This window comes from Cervus elaphus, chromosome 3 (assembly GCF_910594005.1).
Source record: "Cervus elaphus chromosome 3, mCerEla1.1, whole genome shotgun sequence".
NCBI lineage: Eukaryota > Metazoa > Chordata > Mammalia > Artiodactyla > Cervidae > Cervus > Cervus elaphus.
The window spans coordinates 25448935-25476749 of NC_057817.1; the positions used below are offsets into that span (position 1 = coordinate 25448935).

At 53.1% G+C, this 27815-nt stretch overlaps 1 protein-coding gene across 6 annotated transcripts; it reads right to left on the bottom strand.

The window, feature by feature from the left end:
• PDE1B (phosphodiesterase 1B) lies at positions 1-27349 on the bottom strand. 6 transcript variants are annotated; one of them, XM_043881747.1, is made up of 17 exons: positions 27032-27045; positions 26821-26943; positions 22841-22971; positions 10653-10766; positions 9335-9517; positions 9087-9153; positions 8641-8757; positions 6167-6307; positions 5650-5750; positions 5439-5564; positions 5220-5321; positions 4082-4202; positions 3697-3778; positions 3273-3381; positions 2659-2789; positions 1852-1970; positions 1-1367 (listed from the first exon to the last, which is right to left on the bottom strand). In XM_043881747.1, exons 3-16 carry the CDS (start codon positions 22855-22857, stop codon positions 1867-1869), a joined length of 1515 nt encoding a protein of 504 aa, XP_043737682.1. In that variant the 5' UTR covers positions 22858-22971; positions 26821-26943; positions 27032-27045; the 3' UTR covers positions 1-1367; positions 1852-1866. The 6 variants fall into 6 exon arrangements, with proteins under 6 accessions (XP_043737682.1, XP_043737664.1, XP_043737656.1 ...); XM_043881729.1 differs by lacking the exon at positions 22841-22971 and having other exon boundaries at positions 27032-27349; XM_043881721.1 differs by lacking the exons at positions 22841-22971; positions 26821-26943; positions 27032-27045 and adding exons at positions 13551-13652; positions 15098-15920.
• Positions 27350-27815: the final 466 nt, after the last annotated feature.

The following is a 27815-nucleotide window of genomic DNA, read 5'->3' on the forward strand; positions in this document are numbered from 1 at the left end:
CCTGGTCTCCCTTCTTTATTGATCTCTGGCTATAGCAGGGTTCCGAGAGACCGTGGACAAGGGTCAGTCACATGCGTCTTACCCCGCTCTGGGTGGGGTAGGAGGGACAAGTGGCAGGTGGCAGGTCTGAAAGACCGTGGATACGACTTCACACGCACAGGGCCCACTGTACAAATGCATGTCTGGTATTTACAAGGAAGGAGGAGGGCAGTCACTGGACATGGGCCTTTCCTGGGACAGAGCGGGGCCAGAGGAGCCTGAGGAGAGGAAGGGGCGGGGGCCTGGCTGGGCTGGCCGCAGAGGCGGCGACAGCAGCACTCGGGAGCCCCTGCCCAGCTGCCTTCCACCTGCTACTCCCCACTTGTCCCAGGAAAGGGCCTCCTGGGCCGGGGCTGGGAGGGGAGGGACCCTCTCTGTCAGCAACGCAGGATTACTGAGGACACCTCACCCTCCCCATGCGCCCTGAACCCAACCCAGCTCTCCTGCCTGAGCTCTAGGATGCATCCTGAAGGTGCTTTTCTGGGGAGACCTCAAAGCACTTTACAGACATTGGTCGGATGGGAGCCTCCTGGCCCCAGGGGAGGGGAAGGAGGTGACAGGTTCAGGACTCGGCCAGGGCAGGTGACAAGCCCCAGGGCCGAGACCCATCCCAAGTCCTTGAGGACCCCAGGAGAGGTCCCCCTCTCAGCCCCCGGTGGCTATGGCACCTCCTCCCCCAGTCACCATTCCAGAAGGGGAGAGAGGGAAGACTGCAGAGTCTGGGCGGGGGTGGGGATGAAGCAGTGCAGGTCTGGGGTACAGAGGATGCCCCATTGCCAGGCCCTAGAAAGGTGCCATGCCCTGAAGGAGCCCACGCCCCTGTGCACAGAGCTCGGAAAACCCCCAGCTTCCTATCCTGTTCCAGCCCCTCCCAGGGGAGGAAAAGGGGGACCCAGACCTGCCAGCTAAGATCTGGGGTGGGGGGCTGAGGAAACCCCCAAAATGTATTGCTTAGAAACTTGGAGGCAAAAAGGATAGGGGAGGGCCCAGGGGGCTGGCATCTCCGACCCTCCCCCCAAGCCCTGGGAAACCTCCAGGAAGCTCCCCTCCAACCAGTCATCTGGCCACGGGGAGAGTCCAGAGGCAGGGGGATGGACACAGTGACCATTGGGAGCCCGAAGTTCCCCAGTCTTGCCACCGGGAGAGTAAAGTGCGCCCCAATGGGTGTCGGGTGGGGAGGGGCCCTTCCCCCAACCCCACAATCTCTGGCATTCGTCCTTTGGGTGGATTTTCTGTTCCTCGACGTCCATGCTCCCTCGGAGCAGATGGGGGAGCCAGTCCCAATGGATGGTACTGATGACATCGAACACTCTGGACTCAGTGAAGACCTAAGGGAACAGAGGACCCCTCAGTGCTCTGATCTCTGCCTTCATCTCCAGCCTGCCTTACCTTCTTCAGGTCCGACCCCACTCAGCGCTGGGTGCAGCTGCAAAAAAAATGCCCTGCAGAAGAAGGGCATTGGGGGGGTTGGGGGTGGGGGGGGTTGGTGCTGGAATGAAGTCATGCGGCGATGAGCTCCGGAGCCTGGGGCCTGGCTGTGCTTCTCCTGACCCTGACTCAGAGCTGCTCAGCCCCACCCCGAACTGAGGAGCTGCCCCCTCTCTTCCTGGAGGGTCTGGACCAAGAAGCAGGAGGACACCCCCTGCTTCCCACTTGGGCCCCGGCTTGGGTCTTTGTGTTCACTTCCGCCAGGTTCCCGCCTGGAAGGAGCAAGGGAGAACCTCACCTCTACGGAAGCCCAGAGATGCCCCTTCCGAGAGGCCTGTCCGACACCCGCCTCACCCTCCTCCCCGCCCACTGCCACAGGCTCACCGGGGCCAGGCCCCGCTAGTCCAGATTCCCGTTCTGGTTGTGCTCATCCTCGGCAGGGGAGGCGGGGGCCTCTTCCTCACAGGGGGACAGCTCATCAATGGACATCTGGTTGGTGATGCCTGTAGGAGAGCGGAGAGGAAGCTGGGACCAGGCCGAGCAGTAGGTTTTCCCCGAACCCAAGGGATATGTGGAGAAAAGGAAGTGATTCCCACGCACCCTCTTCCTTCAAGCTGAGCTACGTTCAACCTGTGCCCTCCTGGGGAGAGGCTCCCCAGCCTTGCTAAAATGCACAGCCCTCAGCCCCCACGTTAAGGAAGAGACGCCTCAGCCAGGGCCACTGGTTACCCCAGCCACACCACTGACAGACCGCCAGTGTGCACGGGGCCCCTCGGGTGGTGGAATACTGCTGTCCCTATCCTCTCTCCAGCCCCCATTCTAGAACATTCCAGGTGGGTCAGCCTGTGCCTGATCCCTTTTCCCAACTCAGGGAGGGCGTCGGACAAAGGGCTGCTCAAGGGGCTTCGGGAAAATGGACCCACTGCTGCTCAGGCTTCTCTGGTAGGTGGCTCAGGTGGTAAAGAATCCGCCTGCAACGCGGGAGACCTGGGTTCGAGCCCTGGGATGGGAAGATCCCCTGGAGGAGGGCATGGCAACCCACTCCAGCATTCCTGCCTGGAGAATCCCCATGGACAGAGGAGCCTGGCGGGCTACAATCCACCGGGTCGAAAAGACTGAGCGACTAAGCACAGCACAGTTGTTCTATCAGCCGCCCTCCCGACAAGGCCCTTATCCTCCCAGTGGACCCACCGCTTGCCGCCCGTTCCTTCCATTTCTGCTTGTTCTCCTGAATGTATTTGGTCCAGGTGGAGCGGAAGCTGACCACGTCAGGGTTGGGGTCTCCCACTTCTACATCCAGAGAAGGCTGGCGCCACTGGAAGCTATAAGCAGGACCCGCCCACATTGTGGAGGTGAGACCCCTCCCACATTGTGGAGGTGAGACCCCGCCCACATTGTGGAGGTGAGACCCCGCCCACATTGTGGAAGTGAGACCCCGCCCACATTGTGGCGGTGAGACCCTGCCCACCCCAGGACGGTCCTCCGAGCCCTCAAGAGTAGAGAGGATGGAAGCCTCATCCTCTTCTTTTCTCTCTGCTGGGTACCCCCCCAGTCCCCACCTCTCTCCATACCTTCCCTTCTACTAGAAGGAAAATGAAAACAGCATTAGCCAGAAAGGCAATAAGGACAGAGCTAATGGGAGAGATTAAAATATGGTGGAGGGGACGCGGGTGCAGGCCACACCCTCTGCCCCCATCCTTTCGCCCCGACGTCTGACCCACAGCAGAGGAGTCACTGTTTCTCCACCACCCCACCAGTCGGTTCTCTCTGTGGGCCCTCTGGCCACCCCAGCCACCCTCACTCACCTGGGCTGGGTTTTAGACTTGGAGTCGTCGTCCCCGGTGGGCTGGACACTCTTCTCAGCCACATCGGTGAGCACAGAGAACGTGGGCTCCACTATGAAGTCGATGAAGCCTGCGGTGCATGTAACAGGGAGAAGGCTGACCTGGGGAGCTGCGCAGAGGACACGGCCGGCACACCGGTGCCTCCAGCCGCATGGAACACAGTCACCTGGGGCTCAGAGGTTCCCAGTGGGGGCAACCTTTGTGATGATGTCTTTGTGACCCCAGAGAACTCCACCCCAGCCCTCCACGTTCCAGCACAGCAGCTTGCCTTGACAGGAAAAACAGCTTTAGGAATGGGGACTGGGAGCCGTCCCGACCCGGCCCAGCCCAGCCAGCATCCTTGACCTTTCCCAACCCTCTCCTCCCTGCAGGAAGGGACACTCACCAATCTGGGACTGCGCCACCAGGGTGGAAGTGCGGTCACAGAGCGGAGAAAAGGGCAGGCCCAGCTCTGCCTCCTTGTCACCCTGGGGGAGCAGACAGGGTGGGGACTTATTTCAGTCTACCTGGTTGGGGTGCAGCTGTGGGTAGCGGGGCTGCAGGAGGAGAAGAGGGAGCTCTGTGCCTTTGACCTGGAAGTGAGCGGCATGCAAATGCCACCGCCAGTAATGACTGTTAAGCTTTTCGGAGATGACATTCTATCCCATGGGTCTGGGATCAGGTTGGCAGCTGCAAGCAGCTGAACAAGGAGCTGGAGGAGGAATGGGGAACTTGGAAAACATGGGGGAGAGAAGGCCCTGTGGGCAGGGGCAGGCAAAGATGCCCCCTACCTGGCGGAAGAATTCCTCCATGAGGGCCTTGGTCCAGCGGCTGTGAACCGACCACTGCTTGGTGGGGTGGCTGATGTCAGCAGCGTGAAGCAGCAGAGACAGGGCCTTGGACTTGTCAATCCTGTCGGGGCAGGTGGCAAGGGAAGGGAGACTGATCCTTTAGGAAAAGGAAGCCTGGACCATTCCTAAATTCCCATCACACTCCCTCTCTCAGATCTAACGTCAAATACCCTCTGAGACGAGATACACACACACACTCTTACATATGTATAGAAAACAGCCCAAGCTCTCAGAATCAAACGGCCTGGAATCGAATCCTCACTATACATTTCACACACTGGCTGTGTGATGTACAGCAAGTCACTTAAAATTTCCATATTTCATTTTCCCCAGTTCTAAGTAGAAATCAAAACAGGATCTGCCACAGAGAGTTGTTCTGAGAATTAAATGACATACAACATATAGGTATTTAGAATAGTGTCTGGCACCTAATAAGTGCTCGGTAGACGTTACCTATAATTATTATTATAATAATTATTATTATGATTCGCCAACAATGACACGCTCTGACCCTGCCCACTCTCCCACACACAGACAACTGTACATTAACACACACCTTCAGGACACGCACAAACACCGTCTGTTCTCTCTTACATTTATATACTCCCACCCACTTTTAAGCAACATTAGATGTAATTGCGACATTTGTTCTGTGCTTTTTTTTTTTTTTTAACCTCACACAACTCTCCCAGTAGCCCTGTTAGAGTGGGGGCTGGCAGTGAGCTGTTGTGGATGGGGGCATATCATTTTCACTTCTCACACATAGGGAAACGAGTCCAGAGGGCTGAATGATTTTCCATTACATTCCAGAGTATGCCTGTCCTAAAGCTTCCCTGAGGACACCAACCTCAGACCCCCAGTTCAAACGCTCTCCAGTAGTCTGGCTGCCTGGGCTGTTCACAAACCCAAGGCCAGGTGCACACGTCCGTCACATACACCAGATACCCTCAGATACTTGGAGCCAGGAGAGTTTCTCTATCCTGGTAAAGACTTAGCACACCCATTACCCTGTGGATGCCCTCCAATTCACACACCCCTCACTCTGGCCTCACCCCAGCCACACCCCACCAGATGTCACCTCTCCAGCTGCTGCAAGGCTGTCTTCATGGACTTCACTTGCTGGAAATGGCAGGACATGTCTGTGGCCAACACCATCTCGATGACCAGAGCCCGCAGCTCTCTGAAGGGACAGAACCCGAGGAGTGATCAGCACTGCTAGACAGGAAGCCTAGGAAGCGGGAAGAGGGGGCTGGGGTGAGGGGGTCTCCCGGGGTGCCCACGCCTGGCTTCTGCTCACACAAACTCATCCTTGGTGAGGTTGATGAAGATGTTCATCTCGTCGTCCTGCATCATTCGGAAAACCGAGCTGATGTGGTGATTCTCCAGCACTGAGCGGTCGTTGTACAGGATGGCACACTCCGACCTGCAAAGCACACGGTCACCAGGCCCAGCCCCCTGGACCGCCGCTGCTGCCCACCCACCCCGCCCCTGCCACACCCCGCCCTCACTTGGTCTGGATGTGGAAGCTGTTGGTGGTGCCAGTGTGCTCGTAGTCATGGATGGCCGCAGCAAAGATGATGGCCAGGACCTCAATCTCCGACAGGCAGTGCTGGGAGAAGGAGACAGGCAACGAGAGGGGGCTGACCCCTGTCGGCTGCCCAAAGACCTCCACACACAGGCTGGACTGCTCATCCCAGCCCCACCATGCTTCCTGTCCAGCTCTTGGGCTAAATGCAGTCAGGTTTCTCAGCTCCGAGAACTGCCAAAGACCCTCTTCCATCCCTACTGACAATATTCCCTCTGCATCTAGCCATACAGCCCCAGTGCTGCCCAGGAAGTTACGGTGCACCCAGGAATTCTCTAGAGTGAATAAGTCCAATCCAACTCTGGAAAGACTTTGGGATGCCAAAGGAGAGGACCCGAAGAGAGAAAAAAGGAAATCAGAGTATCGACTGTAGGCTGGACTCCCCGGTTCTGCAGCCGTAAGACCCTGAATCCCAGAAGAGTGACCTCCAGGACACCTACCACCATCCCTGTGCGGAGCAAGAAGCAGTGGACCGTCTGGGTGACGTCAGCTGCGTGGATCTGGTTGTGGTAAGGGTTCTTGTACTTCCCATAGCCTGTCTCCAAGGCATCCAGGAAAGTCATCAAAAACACAGTGGGAATCTGCAGTGGGAGAGGGGCAACTGAGATTTGTGGAGGATGTGCAAATGGCAGGCCACCGAGGACAGAGGTCAGTGAGGCCCTTTCATGAGAAGACAACAGCGCTAGGAGAGCACTGGCCCTGCAGTGAACTGGGCTGGCATCCTGGCTCTACACCCGCTGGCTGTGTGACCTTGGGCAAGTCACGTGCCTCCCTGTCTCTGATGCTTAATTGAAGAATGAAGATACTACCACCTACCTTGAATGTAATGAGATAAGTACAGTACAAGGTACTTAGCAAGTGCTCTCCCAAGAGTAGCTATAATTATTGTTATTTCCCTGGAGATTTTTAAGAAGAGGAAAGAAAACTTCCCTCCTACCTTCCAATCACCCCATCCCATCCCCAAACCAATACCATGGAGAGGGGCTCAGAAGCAGGGGAAAGAATAAGACCCAGGGAGGACCCTGAGACCCTGACCCTACCACCCTCTGTCCATCACACACACACACACACACACACACACACACACACACACGCGCGCGCGCGCACACACACACACACACACACACACACGCATGCACCAGGAGCCAGAGCTCTGTCAGGTTCAATCCTGTCTAGGTCTCTGCATATGCCTTGGGACATGTTCACCTCCTTCAAAGGCCCAAGGCCCCCAGAGGGCAAGGCTGGTGTCTGCACCTGTCGCTGGATCTCTGAGGCTGTGAGGAGAGCGGGGTTCAGGGCTTGGGGAACCCTCTGTAGAGATGAGCAGTGGTGCCGAGACACAGAGAAGGTGCCACTAGTCAGTCAGACCCTGACATCCCCCGCCCCCACCCCTGGAGGGCTGTGCCCCAAATTCAGGGAATTTTAAAGGACTGTTTCCATGACAACTGCCCTTGCTTTTGCGTTGCCATGGCGTCCCTGGAGGAAAGGAAGGGAAGGGGAGGGGCAGGACAGGGGCCGGGTGCCCAGAAAGGGAATGTGGAGCTTAAAAGAGCTGCTCCAGCTGGGGTCTCTACTGGGCAAGGACCCTAGAGCATGGAGACTCCTCTCTCTAACTGCCTTGGAGCAAGGCGGTTTGGGGCTGGGCCAAACCCAACCTGATGTAGTGATTCTTGGGGTACCCCAGAACCATCCTTCCTTGGTGTCTGGAGGAAGTCTGAGAGCCAGTTTGGAGAAATGTGAGCTGAGAAAAGTCTTAGGAAAAAGAAGACCCTGCTATTCTCTGTCCTGGAGAGGGCAGGATTGGAAAGAAGAAAATGAAACGGCAGAAGAACAGGCCTTAGGGAGGCCCGAAGAGAATCTCAGAGCATCTTACAAAAGTTCTGGGAACTCCCTTGAGAGTTGTTGTAAAAGGAGGAGTCAAGGGTCAAGGAAAGGCTCTCACACACCAATACTCTATTATAGGGAGGTGGAAGCAGAGGGTGTTGGGGGAACCTTCCAGGGCCCTCTGGGAGGGCCTTTCTACTGGACTCCTTTGACCACACCTCAAGCCCCTCCATGGGACATGGCAACCCGCTCCAGTATTCTTGCCTGAAAATTTCCATGGACAGAGGAGCATGGTGGGCCACAGTCCATGGGGTCGCAAAGAGTCAGACACAACTGAGCGACTGAGCACACAGGCACGCATGCCCCTCAGAACACACACTTTCTCTCCGACCTAACATCCACTGTCACTCCATCCAAGTGCAGACCTAATATCCCCCTCATCCTCCAACTGTGGTTTCTCCGCAAGGAAGTGATTTTTTTCCAGCCCCTGTTCCCCAAAGACGCTCTCTCCTGGCACAGGATCTGAAGAAGATTTTAATCCCATATTCTTCCCGGCCAGCCACGCTGAAGAGCAAGTGGAGTTTACACCCTCCCTCCCCTCCTCCAGCCCTACCTAGCCTTGCCAAGAGCTGATCCTCTCCATAAAATTCCTTGGACAGAGACTGGAGCCCGAGGGGGAGGGGAGGAGAGGTCCCCTCCCCACCCCCAAAAAAAAAACAGATGGAGACACATTAATCCTGCAAGGCACCAGCTGACAGTCTCTGGACCCTAGGACTCCAGTGTCCACGGGCAGGAGGGCTGAAATGGGGCTGAATTGCAGCCAGGCTGGAGAGGACAAGTTAGGGGACAAAGGAGGAAAGGCCAGAACCCTGGGCTGGACAGCCACAGGCTAGAACCTTCCCCTGGAAAGCAATACATGAAGCCAGAGGCTGGGACCGCAGCAAGTGGAGTAAAGGCCAGACTGGGGTGGGCACAGGGTGACTGCCCCAACAGTGAGACCGAGCCAGAAAGCCCACAGAATCCACCTGTAGGAGCAGGTTGGTGGGAGTGGGGAACCCTGCCCAGAGGCAGAGGTAGGAGGCTGCCCAACCTTAAAGCGGCTGATGAGGTTGTGCCGAGTCAGCAGCTCAAAAACGATGGTCCTCAGGGCGTGGTCGTCTGCTGCCCGGTTCAAGGAAAAGACATCAAAGCACCAAAGGTCCACGTTCTGTGGAGAAACAAGGAACTAGGCAGGGAGACTCCCAAGAGGGACATCCCAGCAGCAGCAAGGGCTGCAGTTAGACCTCAAGGAGGACTTTCCAATTATTATAGACGCATGGGATGCAGGAAAATAAGGAAATGGTAAACAGGCTTCTTTCTTCCCAGATATCATTCAGTATGGGAATGATAAGAAGTCAGGAGTTTGCCTCTCAAGTGGGTCAAAGTTGTTTTGAAAAACGGAAATGACAATTAAAAGAGGAAGTAAAAATCACCCCATAGAAGTCTGAAAGTCCTGAGGACTATTCTGTACCCCCACAACCTTCTCCCCGGAATCACCTTGAGACAGTTGAGGACCGCAGTGGAGTAGGTGGGGCCCACAGAGGTGTATGTTCTCCGGAACATCCTGAGGGAGAAGAAGGAAAGGAGCCCCGGAGTGAGGTCTGATCATGGGGTCTGATCAGGCGGGGCTGGGTGGATGGGCCAGGGGCACATGCAGCTGGTGATACAGTGGAGTCCTGGAAGACCCCACAGGGAAAGCGGGCCACAGCCAGGGGCCGAGGGAGGCAGGGCGCGGCGAGCCTTACCGCTCCACGAAGATGCCCGCCTGCACTGCGTGCACGATGCTCCGGAACTTGGGCTTCTCTTCCGCTCGGCGGCCTTTGGCCCGGGTCTGCTGGGTGAAGGTGGAGGCCAGCCAGTCCCGCACCTCCGAAGGCACCGCGTCAGACCGCAGCTCCTGCAGCTCATCCTCCGTGTCCAGGATTTGCCTGAGGCCCCAGAGCGGGAGTCACAGAGGAAAGACTGCAGGTGCTTCCACAGCCTGGAGACCCTGGGCCCAGCCACACCCCACACCCTGGAAACTCTCACACCAGCCTCTCCCTTCACTGACTCTCCCTTTTAGCAAAAAGACTCTGTCTTTTGCTAAGTCTTTTTACTTCTGTTTCTCTATAACAGGTCACTCTGTGAGAGTGAGCACCCCAATTCTGAGAGCATTCAAGCAGCCAGTGGCATGGATATCACCTGTCGAGGATGCTTCATACCAGCAATGCTGTCCAGCAGAAATAAAATGCAAACCATATGTAAGTGATTCTAGGTTTTCTAGTGCTTGTGTGCGTGCTAAGTTGCTTTAGTCACGTCTGACTCTGCGACCCCATGGACTGTAGCCCACCAGGCTCCTCTGTCCATGGGATTCTCCAGGCAAGAATACTGGAGTGGGTTGCCATGCCCTCCTCCAAGAGATCTTCCCAACCCAAGGGTTGAACCCATGTCTGTTATGTCTTCTGCATTGACAGGTGAGTTCTTCACCACTAGCGCCACCTGGAAAGCTCAAGTTTTCTAGCAGCCATATTCAAAAGGTAAAAAGAAACAGGTGAAACCTCCTTAAATGATAACTTTCCTTTAACCTAATATGCTCAAAGTACTATCATTTCAACATGAAATCAATATAAAATATATTAATGAGACATTTTACATTCTTTTTTCCAAATCTTTGAAATCCAGCATGTTTTTTGTCTGTACATACACATCTCCGTTCACACTTGCTACATTTGAAGCCCCACTAGCCACATGTGACCCGTGGCTCCCCTCCTGGGCAGAACAGGTCTGGAAGGCCTCTGCCCTGAGCTTTAAGGCCCCTCCCAGCTCTGGAAAGGTCTCCTCCTCCTGATAACCTGTGTTTGTCTCTCTCTGCAAGTCTCTGTTCCTCTGCCTCCTCATCTCTGCTGATAATTCTACCTATAGATCTATCTGTCCTCACTCGCCGCCTCCCTCCTCTGGCCCTGTCATGCGTGTCTATCCCCAGCTTTCTGTCTGACTCCCCATCCCTGGATCACGGTGTCTGGCTGGCATCTTTCTCCTCTGTGTGTGGGTTTTCTCCCCGCCGCTCCGCGTCACCACTCTCACCGAGTCTCATCTATATAGACGGCCTCCAGCAGAGAAGCTGTGTACTCCAGGTTTTTCTTCAGCTCCTCAATGTTTACCTCCCCGTTCTCCAACTGCTTCACCATGTAGCGCAGCCTGTGGGGGGGGGGGGGGGATGGGGTGGGTACAGAGAACCTGCTTAGGCGCCGCTACCTTGTCAAGAGAACACGATACCTCTAATAGGATGGATGCATGTTCCAGAAACAGCCGCAGCCTTCTATAACGCATTAATCTTTCTAACAGAATAACAGCAGCTAATGTTTTTCATCACAGGCCATTGCCACCACCTGTACTAAGTTTATCTACCCCCCCAAAGTTAAACCCCAGGCTCTTCCACAGTCCCCACCCACCTCTGACCTCTCAACACCTTCCCTTTAGTCAGTATTTCCTGTAAACTCTTGTTTAGATTGCCTGGGACCCAGCAGAATTAGGCAGGTACAAGCCCCTGGGGTGATGTTTTGAGGATGATCTGTTTCATAGTCTGAATAACCAAGAGATGAAACTGCCTCTTTCCCTCTGATAGAGGACTTTGGGAACAACAGCCATCAAAAGGGCCCCCAGCATTCTTTCATTAAGTCTCTTGGTTTGGGTAGGGAGGGGGTACATGTCCACAGCCCCTCTGTCCCTGGCAGGGATGGCGAAGACACAGAACAAAGACCAATCTGAATGCTTTTGCCTGGCCTCACTCCATCCAGGCAGAGCTAATGGATTATGATTCCAGAATCCATCAACCGGGACAAAGCAAGATTAACCCCTGCCTCCCTGGTGTCGCTCCAGAGAGAGCCTCTGGCAAAGGGTGACTGTACCCCTCCCCTACCTCTGCCATGAGGCAGCTTCCCCCAGAGCCAAAGTGGTGAGGGTGGGGTCAGGGGTCTCACTTAGTGGATGCTTTGCCTGAAGGGACCATCCCTCATATTTTGCACTCACGAATTCTGGGGGATTAACTGGGTGGTTTCTTAAAAGTCTGCTTTATGACTGCTGGAGACCAGCCCAGGCAGTCATAGGTACACAAAGCTCTCTGACTTTAGGTGGTGATTTTAAAGAAAGCAATGAAACATTCCCCTCTGGCTCCTTCTCCCAGCTCTGCCCCACCCCACCTAAAAGCAAGGTGAGGTGAAACAGTGGCCAGCACAATACCCCACCTCTGAGAGGGGCTTCGGAAACCCAAGGTCACCCTATGAGTCAGGGAGAAGAGTATGAGTCAGGGACCAGAGGCTGAAATTAGCATCGATTCCCAGGGATGCTGGGGGAGGGAGAACAATGGCATTCCTGAACAGAAGCAGCTCTAGAATCCTGGGGTCTCAGCAGCTTTGGAATAGGGGTGCCCAAAATAGCCAGCCCAGGAAGCATCACCGGCCAACTCTCACCCCAGGGACCAGCAGTCCTGGCCAAAGACAGGTCTGAATGCAGATGAGGCAGAAGGGAAAGAGGGAAAATGGTGGGGAAAGAAGCTGGAGGGTGAGGCTGCTGCCTCCTCAGTGGGTTATCTTCAAACTGCACTCCCACCCTCCCTGCTGCACCTTCTCCACGTGAAAAGAGCAGGTTGTTCCACGAGGGAGGGCCCTGGTTCCGTACAGCCCAGCCCCAGCTCAGGCTTCATGAGGGAGGAGGAGTAGAGGCCGACAACATAAAGGCTTTCCAGCCAATGAGCTGGAAAGTGGCGACTGAGAGCCGACCAGGGATCACACAGCAAAGAGGTACCGCTGTCCCTAGGGCCCAGGCGCAAGCTGGGGCTGCCCTCTCCCAAGTCAGTCTCCATGGCCAGGGACCCTTGAGTCTGGGGACACAACCCAGGAAGAAGGAAAAGCCCCTGCTCCAATCTTTTCCCATCCCAGCTGATTGAATCTTCCACTTCAATCAGCCCTTTTTACAATGGAAAACTCTGCCCACTAGGGGTCAATGCCCACCACCAAAGTTCTGCCTTCTTTCTTGAGCCACCCTGGGAAACACATCCTAGCACAAGCTCCCAAAGTGAACAGCCAAGCCCATGGGTGCTCATTTGCATGTATTCGCATAATCTCTTAACAATGCTGCCAGCTCTACATTTTAAAAAGTGCTTTCTCCTACATTATCTCCTTCTATCCTCACAATGGGCCTAGAGGGAGGGAGGGAGGGAGGGGAGGAAGGCTGTGCAACCCTATTTCCAGTGTAGAAACGCAGGATCTCAGCACAGTTCTGAGAGGTAGAAAGCCCACATTCAAACTTTTCACTTCCTGGATATGAGCCCTGGGCAAGTCACTACTTCATCAATGTCTACCAAAGTGTGGCCTGTGGACCACTGACTTAAGAATCACCTGGGATACTGGTGAAAAATTTTATTCTAGGTCTCCCCACACACCTACTTAACCAGATTTTCTAAGGTTTGGGTCCAAGGATCTGTGTTTTTAACAAACATCCCAGATAATTCTAACTCACCCTAAAGTTTGAGAATCTTTATTTTCAACCTTCAATTCCTTCGTCTGTAAAATAGTGAGGATTATAATAAACTACCTGTGGTGCTCACGTGGGCAGCACTAAACCACCTGTGAAGAGCTGCTGTTTAGTCGCTCAGTCATGTCTGATTCTTTTGCCACCCCATGGGCCGCAGCCTGCCAGGATCCTCTGTCCATGGGATTTTTCAGGCAAGAATACTGGAGTGGGTTGCTATTTCCTTCTCCAGGGGAACTTCCCAATCCAAGGATCGAACTCACACCTCCTGCACTGGCAGGCAGATTCTTTACCGCAGAGCCATCAGGGAAGCCACCTGGGGAGAGCTGTTAATAAGAGGATTAAATGAAATAATGCATGCAAAAAGCCTAGCATATACAATGAGGCTCTATAAACATGATTTGTACTAAATTTAACTGACCAGCATCATGCCTGCCCCCACCCAGCTCACACCTCACTCCCTTCGAATCCAGCAAGCACCTGCCTTCTTGATCCCAAGTCCAGGTGAAGAACAGTGAGCCAAATTTGGATGGAGGCTGGTAATTAGGAAGCCCCCTAGCAGAGGAAAAGAGAGGATGATAATGACCATGATCTCTCCTTTATAATTACATACCACAATCACCTTATGGGGGTGGTTATATGACTTGTCTAGGGTCACACAGCTTGTCAATCTCAATCAGGCCGGCCAGCCTAAAACTCACTCTACTGGAGCCTAACTGTGCTCCAAACACCAAAAGTGAGGCTGGACCCCACTGAATCATAGCTCTGCAGTGTCAGTCATCTGTCCTTCATGGGGTGATGTTGTCTGAGGATACCATCAGACTCACAGGAAACTGGGGGTGTCTTGATAGCACTCACAATGACTTGTCTGTCCTGGCAGCTGTGCCCAGAGCACATAGTATGTGCTCAGTAAATGTTCATTGAACAAAATAAAAGGGAAAGGGGCAGATTAATCAGGTGGGGGGCTATCTGCCAGTGCTCACAATTGAGATCTCAGCCTAGGGAGAAGAGCGTGGTTGTAGGCTGGCTTTCAACACACCCCTCCCCCCAAGTTCCTCCCGCCTCCACCTCTCGATCTTGTCCAGAAGTTCTTTTACAGCTCCTGTTGAAATCTGAACCCAACATGATCCAGATACCAGAAGGAGAGGGGAGGGACGGAAAGAAAGATTAAAGAATAAATTTGACAAGCGGGGTGTCCAAGGAGGGGGCCTGGACTCAGGCAGCTGGAAGGATCCAGGTGCTAAACCTCCCCCTCTTGGAGTTACATAACTTTCTCCACGACACTTCCGGGCCTGCTAGGATCTCCCCAGACCCACCCAAAGTCCTCACCTCGCCATTCGTCTGCTTGGATGGGTAGGATGCTCACCCCTGTCCAGTCCTCATCCAGACCTAAGGAAAACTGGAAGCTTCCCAAGAGTCCTCCCACTTCACTCCTAGTGCTGGTTCACCATCTCCACTTCTTTCTCCTTTACCTTCCCCACACCATGGGAAAGTCTCAGGTCCTGACCCCTGGAGGCCCCAGTCTCTCCCAGCTCTAGGTAGCCAGCTGGAAAAGGTAGCTTCTGGTCAGTAATAATCCCAATGCCCCAGACAAGTGCAGCTCTCCAGCCCCCATCAGATGATCTGGTGATTTCCGGCACCCACACTCCCTGAAAGATCACTGTAAGTAGAGAGCTTAGGACAGAGTAGCCTCAAGCTAAGGGACTGGGAGTTGAAAGAAGAATCCTAACTCCCTTTTGGGTTTTTAAGACCAGATGAGGAGATACTGGAGGAATGTGAGGTCTTAAGAATGCTGGGGTTCAGGAGGGAGAGAAAGAGGGAAAATACTGCTAAGTCACCTGCCACTGCTTAGCCACACACACACCACACACACACACACCCCCATATGGGACTGTCAAGTCTTGATCCTGCTCTTCCACCAAACTACAAGTAGTAGACCCGCAGCAGCCTGTCATCCGGTCCTCCTCCTCCCCTCTCCCTTCCTCATCCCTGGAGCCTACCTGAGGATGGGCCCCTGGAGGTGACTCCTCCGCACAGGAACGGGGCTGGCCATGGGAATCAAAGTTCTCTACTTCAGAGTATCAGAATGCTGCCCCCCCAGGCCCCTGGGCTCCTGAGGGGAGTGGTTCCCTTTTAGGCCCCTGACTTCCTTCTCTAGGTCTCAGCAAAAGTGACTTTGACTGACTGAACAGAGAGAATTTAGGGGAGGGGAACAGGAGGAGCCTGGCTGGAGGAAGGAGTGATGAGGCAGAGACTCAGCCCACAACTGGGTGAGAGGCCGCGGGAAAAGTTTCACATCTGAATCAGACTAAAAACAAGAATCTGTTCTCAGAAGAATCCCAGAAAGGACAGAAATAGCATAAGCCAGCCCCTTGCTCTGAGGAGGTGGGGCTCCTCTTTCGGGGGAAGGAAAGGGTTAGCAGGAGGCTTAAGGGGACAGGGACAGGGGCAGGGAGCCATCCTGACTTTGTCCTGAAGAGGAAATCTGCCATGGAGTGGAAGGAGCCCTCCAAGAGCGCCCCAGCTAGGCTAAAGCAGATTTGGCTCCCTCCCAGGATCTTTTTTTCCGGGGCCACTCTTCAAAATGAGCTTTAACCCACCTGCAAGGACGGAAACAAGACAGGAAGAGAACTAGAAACTGCAGAAAAGGGGCTTGCTGAAGCTAGGGATCCGGGTCTCCTTAGCCAGAGACCCACTCAACAAGGAGGAAAGCCCCCACCCAAGCAGTGACTGAAAGTCAGGACTTGCTCATCGAAACCGAAGAAGCTAGGCGACTTGAAAACTCCTAGCCCCAGTTTTCTCATCTGTCAAACGGGGACTGGGAAATAACCGTGAACTGACTGGAGAGAGGTCTTTCCAGCCCAGAGGGAGAAGTGACGGGATAGCCCACGAAGAGCCTGCGGGACCAAGGCCCCATCTCTCGCTTCCAGGCTTTGGTCCCGCTCAGGTTAGGAAAGGAAGAACCCGGCCTCTGCGGTGCGAAGTGGATGTGCGCAAACAGCCCCAGCCCGCCTCCCGATTGGCTATGGGGTGACGTCACCAATACAAGCTCATGGGAGCTGCGATTGGTCAGCGGAGGGGCTGGGCGGGGCTAAGGGAGTGACGCCTAGCGCCGCGGGTGAAGAGGGTTCCGCGCAACCACAATCTTCTTCATCGACGGGTTGATGACGGTTGGTGAAGGGTAGGGTTGATGTAGGGGTGAGGAAAAGCGACTAGAGGGGATGTGTATGACAGAAGAAAGGGAAAAGAAACGGGACCCAGGATTTTATGATGGGAAGTCTTGCTTGCCCACCGCACCCCTACCCACCAAAAGCAGGGAGAAACTAAAATACCTTGTCACTGTGCTATAGCCTTGAAGGATTATAACCAAATGAAGTTTGGGAAATTACTGGGACGAGTGGAAGTTGGCTTCAGCAGCAAAGCAGAACGGAGGTTAAATGTCTACAAAGTTGTGTAAACTCTTGGTAGCCATGAAGCAGGTGTTTTTAGAGAAAGGACTAGTCCTGGAGTCAGAGACCTGGAACTGGCTCTCGGGGATAAGGGACAAGTCATCCGGCCTGCTCTGTAGAAAAGCTCCTTTGAAGAGATAGAGGCCGGGTGGGAGTGGGTGCAGATGGTACACCAGCAAACACCAACTCAGGCCACTGCCGCCTCCTCACCTGACTCCAGGCCCAGCCCCCAAGCCAACTGGCACCAACCCCAACCCTCCTACTGGAAGGTAAGAGATTTCTTAGACTAGAAAAGCTCCAGAGAGGAGATCTTGTCCATCCCTCTGCTCCCTTGCCCAGTAGAACCAAAACTAGTTGGACAGATAACGGCTTACCACATCACCCCAAGTACATACATGCTGCATCATCCCAGTGTGCATCCCACCACGCTCATACCAGCCTGTTATTAACTCTTCCTAATTAGAAAGGACATTGATCAACCTCCATCCCTTCCCAGGGAAAAAAATTTCACACATACCCACTCACCCACACATGTACACACATGCCACACTCTACTTCTGTCTGAGTTCAAGAGACTGAGCGAGAGCAAGAGCATAGATGTGATGACCCCAGTGTGAATTTTCCTCTAGCCATTAAATGTAGTTTTAAAATAGCAAGCAGCCCAACTATCATGCCTCCCTCCCTGGTCTATCCCCACCCTTCCTCACCTGCCCTGAAGAATAGGAGTTGGGATAAGGGATGAGCAAAGCATAGGTGACTCTGCCCCTGGTCAGAAAAGAGGGGTATAAGGGGTTGTGGCTGGAGGGATGGATGGATGTTGAGGAATGGATTAATTGGCTGATTTAAAGGCTTAATCTCAGACTGAAAAAAATCAAGGAAATCATCTAAATCCAATAGAAAGAGGATATTAATTAAGATCAGGAGATTTTGCCTACCTTTTAGCACTATGTATGACCTTGAACAAGACACCCTGGGCTCCATTTTCCTTGTCTGTAAAATGAGTAAGTTCAAGCTTCATGGACTTCTCACAAGAGATCATACAAGAGCATTTTAGGAACTATAAAGTGATGTGTAAATGCACAATATTACTATTTTATTTTTGTTTTTGTTAATTCAGCAAAGGTTCATTACAAGTGCTCCATGAACAAAGCCCCCTGTGCCCACCCTTGTACCCAGGGCCCCTGAAATAGAAAAGCCCTGTCTCCCCACCACCACCATTCCAGATGTCAGGGGCTCCTCCCTGGCTCCTTATTCCACAGAGACCAGGGAAGCAGAAACTGGGAACATGCAGAGCACGGAGCTCCAGAAACCAGGAACAGCCAGACCCCCACCTTTCCCAAGCACTGCCATTCCCCTCACTCCCCTGGTTTCACACTGCTATACAGGCAGCCCTGGTTCGGGCAGCTGGCTTGGCACAGTGGCAGGGGTGGCTCCAGAGATAAAAATAGCCCCCGTAGTGACAGAGCTGGAGTGCCATCCTTGGAGGCAGCAATCCTCAGGTGGGCACGGCAGCAGTGGTATGAGCTCTCTAGGCACGGGACAGAGGAGCTGACAGAAGGAGGGTGGAGGGTGGATGGGCAGCACCTGGGAAGGCTGGTGGGGAAGGAGAGAAACCCAGCAAGTGGAGTGAGATGAGGGAGAGGGGCAGGAGAAAGGGGCAGGAAAGGAGATTTGAAAAGTGCTGCAGAAGAATGTGTGGGAAACACTGAGGAAGAGGGAACAGAGTCAACTCACACACACACACACACACACACACACACAGACACGTGTGTGTGTGTGCAGGCAACTCCCCCTCTGCCTCCTGCCTAGAACCGTTTCTAACAGGTGTTCCTAGCAACAGCCCAGCGCAGTGGGAAATACTGAGGAAGAGGGAACAGAGTCAACACACACACACACACACACACACACACACACACGCGTGTGTGTGTGTGTGTGTGCAGGCAACTCCCCCTCTGCCTCCTGCCTAGAACCGTTTCTAACAGGTGTTCCTAGCAACAGCCCAGCGCAGTGGGAAACACTGAGGAAGAGGGAACAGAGTCAACACACACACACACACACACACGTGTGTGTGTGTGTGTGTGTGTGTGTGCAGGCAACTCCCCCTCTGCCTCCTGCCTAGAACCGTTTCTAACAGGTGTTCCTAGCAACAGCCCAGCGCAGCTCAGATCAGTGAGGAAGTGGGCAATCTAAGTAGCTAGAGCCTTAGCCCAGAATAACAAGAACCCAGACATCCCAGCTCCCTGCCCAGCACACAGATGAGTCACCTCTCCCTTAGGCTTCAGCCCTTGAAAGAGGGAGGGAATAAGACGGTGGGCAGGAAGGTAAGGGGAAGACTAAGAACTCTGAACTTTGAACCCAGCTCAGAATTCTGGCTCTGGTTCACTTGTCCACACCTCTTCTCCCTCCCTGCATGATTTAATTCTGCTCATTAAACACCTCCCCACGGACCACCCCACCAGCCCTCTGAACCACATCCCAACAGATGTTCCCAGCAGATGCCCTGCTTCTGGGGAACCTAACAGATGTTGAAGGTGGCCTGAGATGGGAGAGTGAGTTGGAAGCTTGGCAAGGGACTGACCGCCAATGCGATGGGAGTAGCTCTAGACTGTGGATCAGCAGGATTTGGGTCTGGTCCCAGCCCTGCTCCCACTTTACCAACTATTTCTGGGCATCAGTTTCCCTCTCTGTAACACATTATGGTTCTCAGATTCAGTGCCTGGGTTAGAGACACTAGGGAAACAGGGTGCCTGAGTAGGAGTTTATCTTTTTTGACTGGTCAATGCTTCACCCAACTTAGCCCGAAGCTGATGCTTTAAAGGAAGAGTGTGGCTTTCTTCTTTATCATAGGGAGATTATATTCTAGCCTCCATGAACTTTCCAGGAAGTTCTCCTGCATGTCTATCTTCAGTCCATCTTGCTTCAGTGAAAAGAACAGCAAATTTTCTTGGCATTTCAAAGAGTAGAAAGGAAGAGAGCAGTCAGGACAAAGAAGGGTTTGGGACGAGTCTGGTGCAATTTGATTTATTATAGTTCTCTCAGACTGGAGTTGCTAAAACTACTGCTTGTAGATAGGAGGTTGGGGTTTAGGGAGCCTGGCAACACTGTCAGCATGTGTGCTCACTCAACCCGAGAAGTTTCCAAACAAGGTGGGCACAGAGGAGAGAACTAGGAGGATGGTGCCAAGTTAGATGTGCAAGAGCCGATAAACAGGGAAGCAGAGAAGCCAAGGAATAGGAAGGAAAGAAGCTTCTCTGGCCCCCAGGTCCTGCCTGCCAGAGAATCATTAAGCCCCCCTGGAAGGCGAGCTCCCTTCTCAGCCTAAACGGTGCCAACACCAGCTGGCCACCTAATTATCCCACTGCAGCCATTGTAATTATTTGCAAGTCTGACTTCTCCCTTGCAGCTGTGGAATCAACTGACCTGGGGACTTGGCTGAATCCAACATGGTACCACCTGAGCACCCACTTCCCAGCTTTCCTCCAAGCCCTGAGCCCCCAGGCCTCTCCCTGGATATGCCCTTTTCCCCACCACACCTGCTTAGCCACCAAAACCCCATCCCAGCTCCCTCAGTGGACTTTGGCCAGGTCTGGGATGCTGAAGTCATATCCTGACCTGCTCTTTTCTTCCCAGACAGGGAGAAGATGTAGCAGAAGATGCTGAGGGGAGAGGAGCAACTGTAGGACTGGGGACAGAGGGGCGAGGGCATGGGCACTAGGGACCTCCCTGCAGTGGGTGGGTCACAACTCACTTTTCTACTTTTCCCTTCTGAGTAGCCCTTCTTCCCCCTGAAGTCTCCTCTTGGCCTCACTCACTGTTCCCAGGATTCTCTCCTAGTTCTCTTGGACCATTAAGTCTTCCTCCCTTAGGGGACAATCTCATTATCTAACAACCTTCAGTCTCCCAGTGGTCTCGCCTGCAGCCCACCTCTGCCCTGGTTCTGTCCCCCTGTCTCTGCTGCTGTCCTGGGGACAGTTGGAAAATAGCTACTCAACTTCCATACCTGTGAAAATCAGTCCCCTGAGACCCAAAGGCAATTACCTGGCTTTCTCCCTAGAGGAGCTGGGAGGATGAGGTCACTGAGAAGGCAAAAGAAAGGCCTTGTAGAATACAGGAGTTGAGGCTGGACTCCTAAGGTGGCCTCAAAGTGTGCCTGCAGCAAACTTGCCCTGAACCATCACAAGGACACCTGGGCCTGGAGAAGCCCCACCCCCGGGGTGGGCAGGGATGTTTCCAAACTCCTGGCCAGGGTGAGTGGGGACTAGGAACACTGAAGGCCAGAATGAGGGGGTAAAAGCCAAAGGGAATAGGGAGAGAGAAGAAGAGGGATGAGAGAGGAGAGCACCATAGTGCCCCGCAGAGAAAGAGAAGCCAGAGAGAGATGGAAACAACAGAGGGAAAGGGCAGAGGAAAAGACACAGGAAAAATCAAAGAGGAAAACAGAGGGAACAGAAAAGCTGAAAGCAAATCCTTGATGATCCCTTTAAAGACACAAACAAGAGGAAAGATCGCTCTCAAATTTCCCAGTTCCTCCATCCCAGTCTGATGGGGGTGTTTGAAAAAAAAGGGGGAAGATGTGAGACAACCCCTGGCTTGCATGGACTTCAGGAGCTCCCTGCATAGGGGGCAAGTGGAAGGGGTCTAGAGACATCCATGCTTCCCTCCCCCTGGGTCTCTCACCTGGCCTTCCAATCCCAGCTTCATCCCCAACCTACTGCACCCTCCTCCTGGCAAAAGTGCTAAGTGCAACCTCAAATGTGGGATCTCCACGGTCTTTTTAACCAGCCTCCAGGGCAAGCAGAGTGGTATTTGGGTTCTAAGGGACTACACAGATTCTTTAAAATAGAATGTGTCATAGCTGATCATATCACCCCAGGCCTAGAGACTTAGGATAAATGCCAGAGGGGAATTTCCCCAGTGCTTTTGGAACTCGCCAACAGCAGTCCCTAGGCGCCCTGTACCCACTACATCTTACAAGGGCAATTGCTCCGTTCTCTTCTAGTTTGCCCAGTTGAAAAGAAGATGACAGAGTAAGTCTGTCATCTTTTCTTTTGACCTCAGAGGCCCACACCTTTTGTGGGACAGCCCTCCTCCAAGCCCACCCAGCCTCCTATTCTCTAAGCTCAGTCACCTGCCTCACCACTCATCACCAAGACTCTTGCAAATCAGGCCCCAGACACCAGGACTCAAACCTACTATAGCATTCATATTCCTGCCTCTTGAATCTTGATTTTTCTCATCATCTAAGCCAATGACTGCCCATTTATTACTATTCTGCTGCCTCTTCACCCAGCAAGCTCTCCCAGGCTGAAAGAGCATCAGAGTTTATCATTTAAAAACCACTTTTATATGGATGATACCAAATAAAGAATAGGGACGCAGAGAGACTACGTGACTTCAAGATCATGCAGCTAGCCTTTGGCAGAGTGGGAACAGGAACTCAAGCCTCCCAATATTCCCTCTGCTCCTTCACTGCCACCATCCTGCCTCCCTGGTCTCTCCCCTGAAGCCACCAATTCTGACCAGAGGTTTGTGACATTCTTCCACTGGTCTGAATTTGAATTCCCCCTCTCTCTGCACATCCCCCTCAGCTTACTGCAGGAATTTTCCACACTCAACTATCAAGAGATGCCTCATTCAAGACAAAGTTGATGGGGGAAGTAGAAACCTCTGATGAGAGAGGGGATGTAAAACCCAGGGAGGAGAGATTCCCTTTGCCAGGGTTGGAAATAAAGGAGGAAGGGTCGATCCAGGGAGGAAGGAACTAAAAACCATTCCCACCGAGGCCTCAGAGAAATGATGCTCCTTTTTCTCCAGAGGTCCAAGAAGCCGCAGTTTATCCCGCAGTCTTCATGGCAGCTCCACAGCCATGTGCAGAGAAAGGAGGACAGCAGCACAGTTTTCAAAACTGGTAAAGAGCCACAGAAGATCATTCCATGGGGCATATACAAAATGAGGACAAAAGGTAGAATAAATCAATGAGGCAACCAGTTCGGTCCTTCGGCTTCTTTCTCCTGTGCATTTGATCTCCCCAGGACTGTCCAAAAATCTGAGTGTGTCACAAACACATATGCAGATCACACATATATACCATTCCATTACCTAGACACACACTCACATACACAAATACATCATCTCATTCATACATAGGACAATTTCAGGTATTCAGGTAAGTGCATATTTATTATCACACATACTGTTTATAAACATACAAAGAGACATCAGTATGGAGCTCTGACTTCACCAACTGTCCTTGTCACACACATCAGCCTTTACCTAGATACCCCAGATACATACGTATACATGTCAGGCATTCACAGTTTCATTCTGATACATCTTGTTCACATATCCAGATTGTTTCTGTAACTCCTTCAGTTCCAGGCTCTGTTCGGAGGTTCTCAAATCCCATCACTTTTGAGCATCACCCTCTAAAAACAATAACAAAAACGACCTCTCCTTTTCTCCAATTCCCACGCCTACTCCCCTCCCCCACTGCACACAGCAACAGAATCAGAGACAGAACTGGGCTCTGTGACATATGCAGGTATATCCATTCATTCGTTTGTTCATTCCTTTATTTAAGAGCAGTTACTGAGTGCCTATTATGTTCCGGGTACCACACTAGATTCCCTTGCAACAAAGATGGGCACAAATAATCCCCAACTGTGTCCTTGCTCCAGCTCCCCGGAAATGACCTTGAACTGCAGCTTAGGACATTGAGTCTAAACCACGGAAGCCTGAGCATGCACCATGTGGAGAAGGAAAAGAGAAAGGGATTGGTTTATACTATCCCAAGGAAGAGGGAAGTTTTGTCTGTAAAATTTCAGAAGAAACTGGAGCAAAGAGAAGAGAGAGAGGCTTGTCCTATCCTGGGAGAGAGAAAGAATTCATATATATGCTTGTACTGTGTATAACCCCCCTCCAAAGTAAGCGATGAAGCAGAAACAAGGATGTTGAATTTTACCACTTGGGTGGGTGTCATAAAACAAGGAGCAGGGGACCTCCCCTACTCTCCACTCTCTTTGATGGAGTTGAACCATATGACAAGCTCCATAGAATCAGGGACTGGGTCCATTTTGCCCACCACCATACCCCCAGCATCCAGCACATCACCTGCCCCACAGGAGGCACTCGATTAAGAGTTGTTGAATGAATGAGCTAAGGATGGCAAACCAATCTCCACTTGTAGTTTTTCTTGTTTTGCAAAAGACACCGAAAAACCTTTCCATTTCTGCTGGCCCTCCCCCACATTCCTCAAGGCTCTCTGGTCTCCAAAAAGAGTGGGCAGACTAGCCCAGTCCTTCATCTTAATGTTAGAGATGCTGAAATTTGTCCTGGTTCACCCATTATCCCTGAAGTGCCTGGCTCAGTGTCTCTCATGCCTCAGCTTACGAGTCTGCTTAGTTAGGAAAATTTCCCCTAGGTAGAGGTGAAATCCAACAGCTAATATGCTCCAGATTCTGAATTTATCTTTGGCAGAGTGCTAATATGGAAAACAGAATTCCTGGATGCCCTTCCCAAGAAGAAATTGCCCTGCACTATTATATTCATATGGGCTTTTTTAACCAGAAGAAAACACACCAGGCCCAGTTTCCCTGAAGAGACCCTCAGTGTCCCAGATTAGAAATCAAAAGGGTAGTTGGGATGGAGGAGATAGGACATGTTGAGCAGCAGAGCATATATATCCCATCTGTCTTCATTTGACTCTGTGCGACCCCATGGACTGCAGTCCGCCAGGCTCCTCTATCCATGGGATTCTCCAGGCAAGAATACTGGAGTGAGTTGTCATTCCCTTCTCCAGGGGATCTTCCCAAGCCAGGGATCTAACCTGGACTCTCCTGCACTACAGGCAAATTCTTTACTGTCTGAGACACCAGAGAAGCCCATTCAATATCTAGTCCTGAGATAATCATGCCCATCTCCCTGTTTCCAGACTAAATAGCCCCTTCCCACCTGGGCCTTTTTGGGTACAGGTGGTGAATGGGGTTGGGGTGGGAGTTCTATTTCTATTTAAGGTGGAAATGCCCTCTTTGCTCACCTCTTCAGAAACAACTCAACCCTGAGAGCTATCTCCCTCTCCTACCCAGCAAAAATCCTCAATCCTTTGCTTTCCCTTCATCTGACTGGCAAAGCCTCCCCAGGATTCAAACAGGGCCAAATCCAGTAAGCTATCAACTTCAGATCTACCTTGGTATCAAGATCTTCCTCTGCTTTGAGACTGGGAATCTATCCTTGGTAATTCATATTGAGGAGATGGTACTTCTCTGGATAAGTTATGACATGTAGCTGGTGCTCTTAAGGACCAGATTGCTGAAGTGAGTGAAAACCAGAACAATCTCATCAATAAGATTAGTGATCCTTGTCCACTGTGATCTCCTGCAAGGATGTCTCAGCTAACAGGCTCTGTAGGGGCAGCTGCCTCCACTCCCTTCCTCCCCTGGGTTTCAGTGCCTCCTTCTGAGGGTCCTGTTTTCTTGCCATAGACCACTTCTCACCCTAAAGGAAGAAATTGCAATCTGCTTCCAGAAAAGCTTTGTGGTTAGAAAGGTATGGGAGAGAGTGAAATGGGTAGACCCACATCTTTTGCAGGGCCCCTTACCTGGAACGGAGGCAAGGGGAAGATATGATGAGCCACTCATGCTGTGGGAAAGCATCCTAGGATGTTTGGATTCTCCTGTTTCTAGACCCTGAGGTCCCTTCTTTGCCTTTCAACCACTTCCTACCTACCCTTCTAGCCAGCTTAGTTACCATCAACAGAGCAAGGTTTTCTATCAAGAATCACCCGGGTGCTCCTCCCAGCAAAAATTGATTCAACATGATTTTCCATTTCTTCATCCCAGAACCTCATTCCAAGGATTCATGGAGCCCGCAAATTGCACTGGCCAGAGGCAGCAAAGGAGGGGACCAAGAAGCACATTTGGATTCCAAGCCTTGTTGCCCAATGTGCCTCCATTCTCCCTAAGGCCTTTCTAAGCAGCTGGTATGTAAATCAGACCCACCAGCCCAACATAAAGGCATCATCTTATCGCCACAGGTGAAGTATTTTTAAAACACACTCGTAAGCATCTATCCATATTCTATGCCCATCTCTTCCTCTGCCAGAACCTAGAAATGAAAAGCTTCAGTGCTCACAATGAGAATATTGGGGAGCAACTGCGTGTTGAGGCTGTATTCCCTGTATTTCCTCACCAAACATCTGCAGCCTCTCTCCTAGGGCCATGGGGAGTCATAGCAGGGAGAGCAGCACTTTCTCTTGTTTTCTGGTTAAGGATCAACAGACTGCAGAGATTATTGGGTGGCAGCTGACAGAGAGATAAACATGGTACATGGCTTGTCTTTGAACCAATCCTCTTCTTCTCTGATAAGCAGGAAGAAAACTTCCTCTCCTTCCCTAGAACTGGAGTATGGGACACCTGAATCTTTCCCTTTCCCATTTATTCCTCTCCACATGCCCTCTTCCTGCAAAAATAAGAAAAGATGCCTAGATGTGCTTGGAGATCCTTGGGAGACCCTACAGTGACAAAAAGGCTTTGACAGTTACCTTGCCCCAGTCAACCAATCTCCCCTCACCACCACCCCAGCTCCCAGGTTGGGGCTCCACGCCCTCTCCCCCAGGACAGGGTTCCCCCCTTCTCTAGATTCTAGGTGGGTCCCCCATCATTAATATGCAGAGTGTGTTTCCAGGCCCCAAGAGAGATGAGCAGCTTAGGAAAGGGGCAACCCCCCCACCCCCACCCCCACCCTCTGTAGGATGCAGGAGGCAGAAACCACCAATCCCAGCCGAGATACGTATGACCCACAGGTTGGCACAAGTATCCCCATGCACTGGACCTGCATCTGTGTGCAGTCACTCTACAGACCTCTCTGTGACCCTGGAACACTCATGCACACACATGTGATGTGCCTCACATCTACCCAACCCTGCACATGGATACGTGTGAGTCAGCCTGGCACCTCCTGAAAGCTGCCTGTCCGCAGGCAGCCCTGCCAACACCGCAAAGATTGTGCCGCCTCTCTGCGCCGCATGTGTCACCGGGGGGTTCCGCAAGCACCTCGTTAGCTCTGCAACTCCTAAACCCGCTCCAAGCGGCCGGCTTGCTTTGCACATGCCTTGCACATGTGGCCTGGCCACGCGTGTCCGGGCAGCTTACGTCCTCGCACCTGCCAACATGTGTGCCCCAGAGAATCCACCGGCCCGGCTCCAGCTAAACCCCCCCTCCCCACTTTCAGGCTCCCTGAGATCCCTTCCCCCAATCCCCCCCGGCCCGGAGACTCACAGAGACCGGAGCTTAATCCACATCTTCTTGCTGGGGGCTGACTTCAGCTCCAGGGGTGAAGGGCAGTCCGACTCTAGCATCTCGGGAGGGCTGCGGGGGGACAGCTCCATGCTCAGCCTCCGTCTATGGAACCGGGGGAGGAGACAGCACCGCGGCTCAGCCTCAGCCCCCAGCTGGCAGACCCGCGCCCCCCAGCCCAGCCCCTTCCCACCTGCGGCTGGCAGGGACCAGCCAGGCCGGGGTCTCTAAGGCTCGGCCCAAGCTGGCAGAGCTGCAGTTCCTGCGGCTCCTCCGCTCCCGCTGCCCAGCCGAGCTCTGGGCTCCCAGTCCGAGCTCTCCGCGCCGCCGCCGCGCTCTGCCGGAGCCGCCTCCTCGCTTCTCTCCTCCTCCCCGGGCCGGCTTCCCCTCCCTCTCTCCCCCTCCCTTCTCCTCGGCCTGCCGGCTCGTCTCTCACTCCTCGCAGCCTCTCCTCCCCCTCCCGGAGGAACGCCTGGCAGCCGGGGGCACACGGAGACGGCAGCGCCCAAGGGCGAGCGCACGCACCCGGGCGCCGGGTGCGGGAGGCTGCGTGTGCCCCGCGCGGGTGGGGATGAGTGCGTGTTGACAGCGCAGCGCAGGCGGCGGGCGGCAGGACTTCGCTGTGGGCGGTGATGTGGGCTCCCCGGGAGTGTGTTTGGAGTTTCTGTGTATGTGCCAGTCCTTTCATGTATCCCCCGCGTGCCTAGTCGCCGGTGCGTCCCAGGCGTGAGGGAGAGGTCGGGGAGGAGTCCTGACACTCGCTGAGGGAAGCCACCTACCCCCAGCATCCAGCCCCAGACGGGACCCTCACACGTGTGCTCCTGCCTTTGAACGGAAAAGTACAGCGTCTGCTCTCAGTGGCCATGGTCACCCACTCCTCTCTCCAGTTCCCTTAGCTGGGCTTCCCGACACTCCTCCAGCCTGTGTCCTTCCCTCTGGGGCCTCAGGCAGGTGGGAGTTTCTCCGAAGCCTAACGC

Bases quoted from the DNA above. Each gene is read 5' to 3' on its own strand.
- PDE1B (XM_043881721.1), bottom strand. From the start codon at position 15,150: ATGGCCAGCCCCGTTCCTGTGCGGAGGAGTCACCTCCAGGGGCCCATC. The intron at 3,382-3,696 runs GTGAGTGTCCCT...CATGCACCGCAG, and splicing joins GGTGGCGCAGTCCCAGATTG to GCTTCATCGACTTCATAGTG. The intron at 2,790-3,272 runs GTGAGTGAGGGT...TCCTGCTTATAG, and splicing joins AAGTCTAAAACCCAGCCCAG to CTTCCAGTGGCGCCAGCCTT.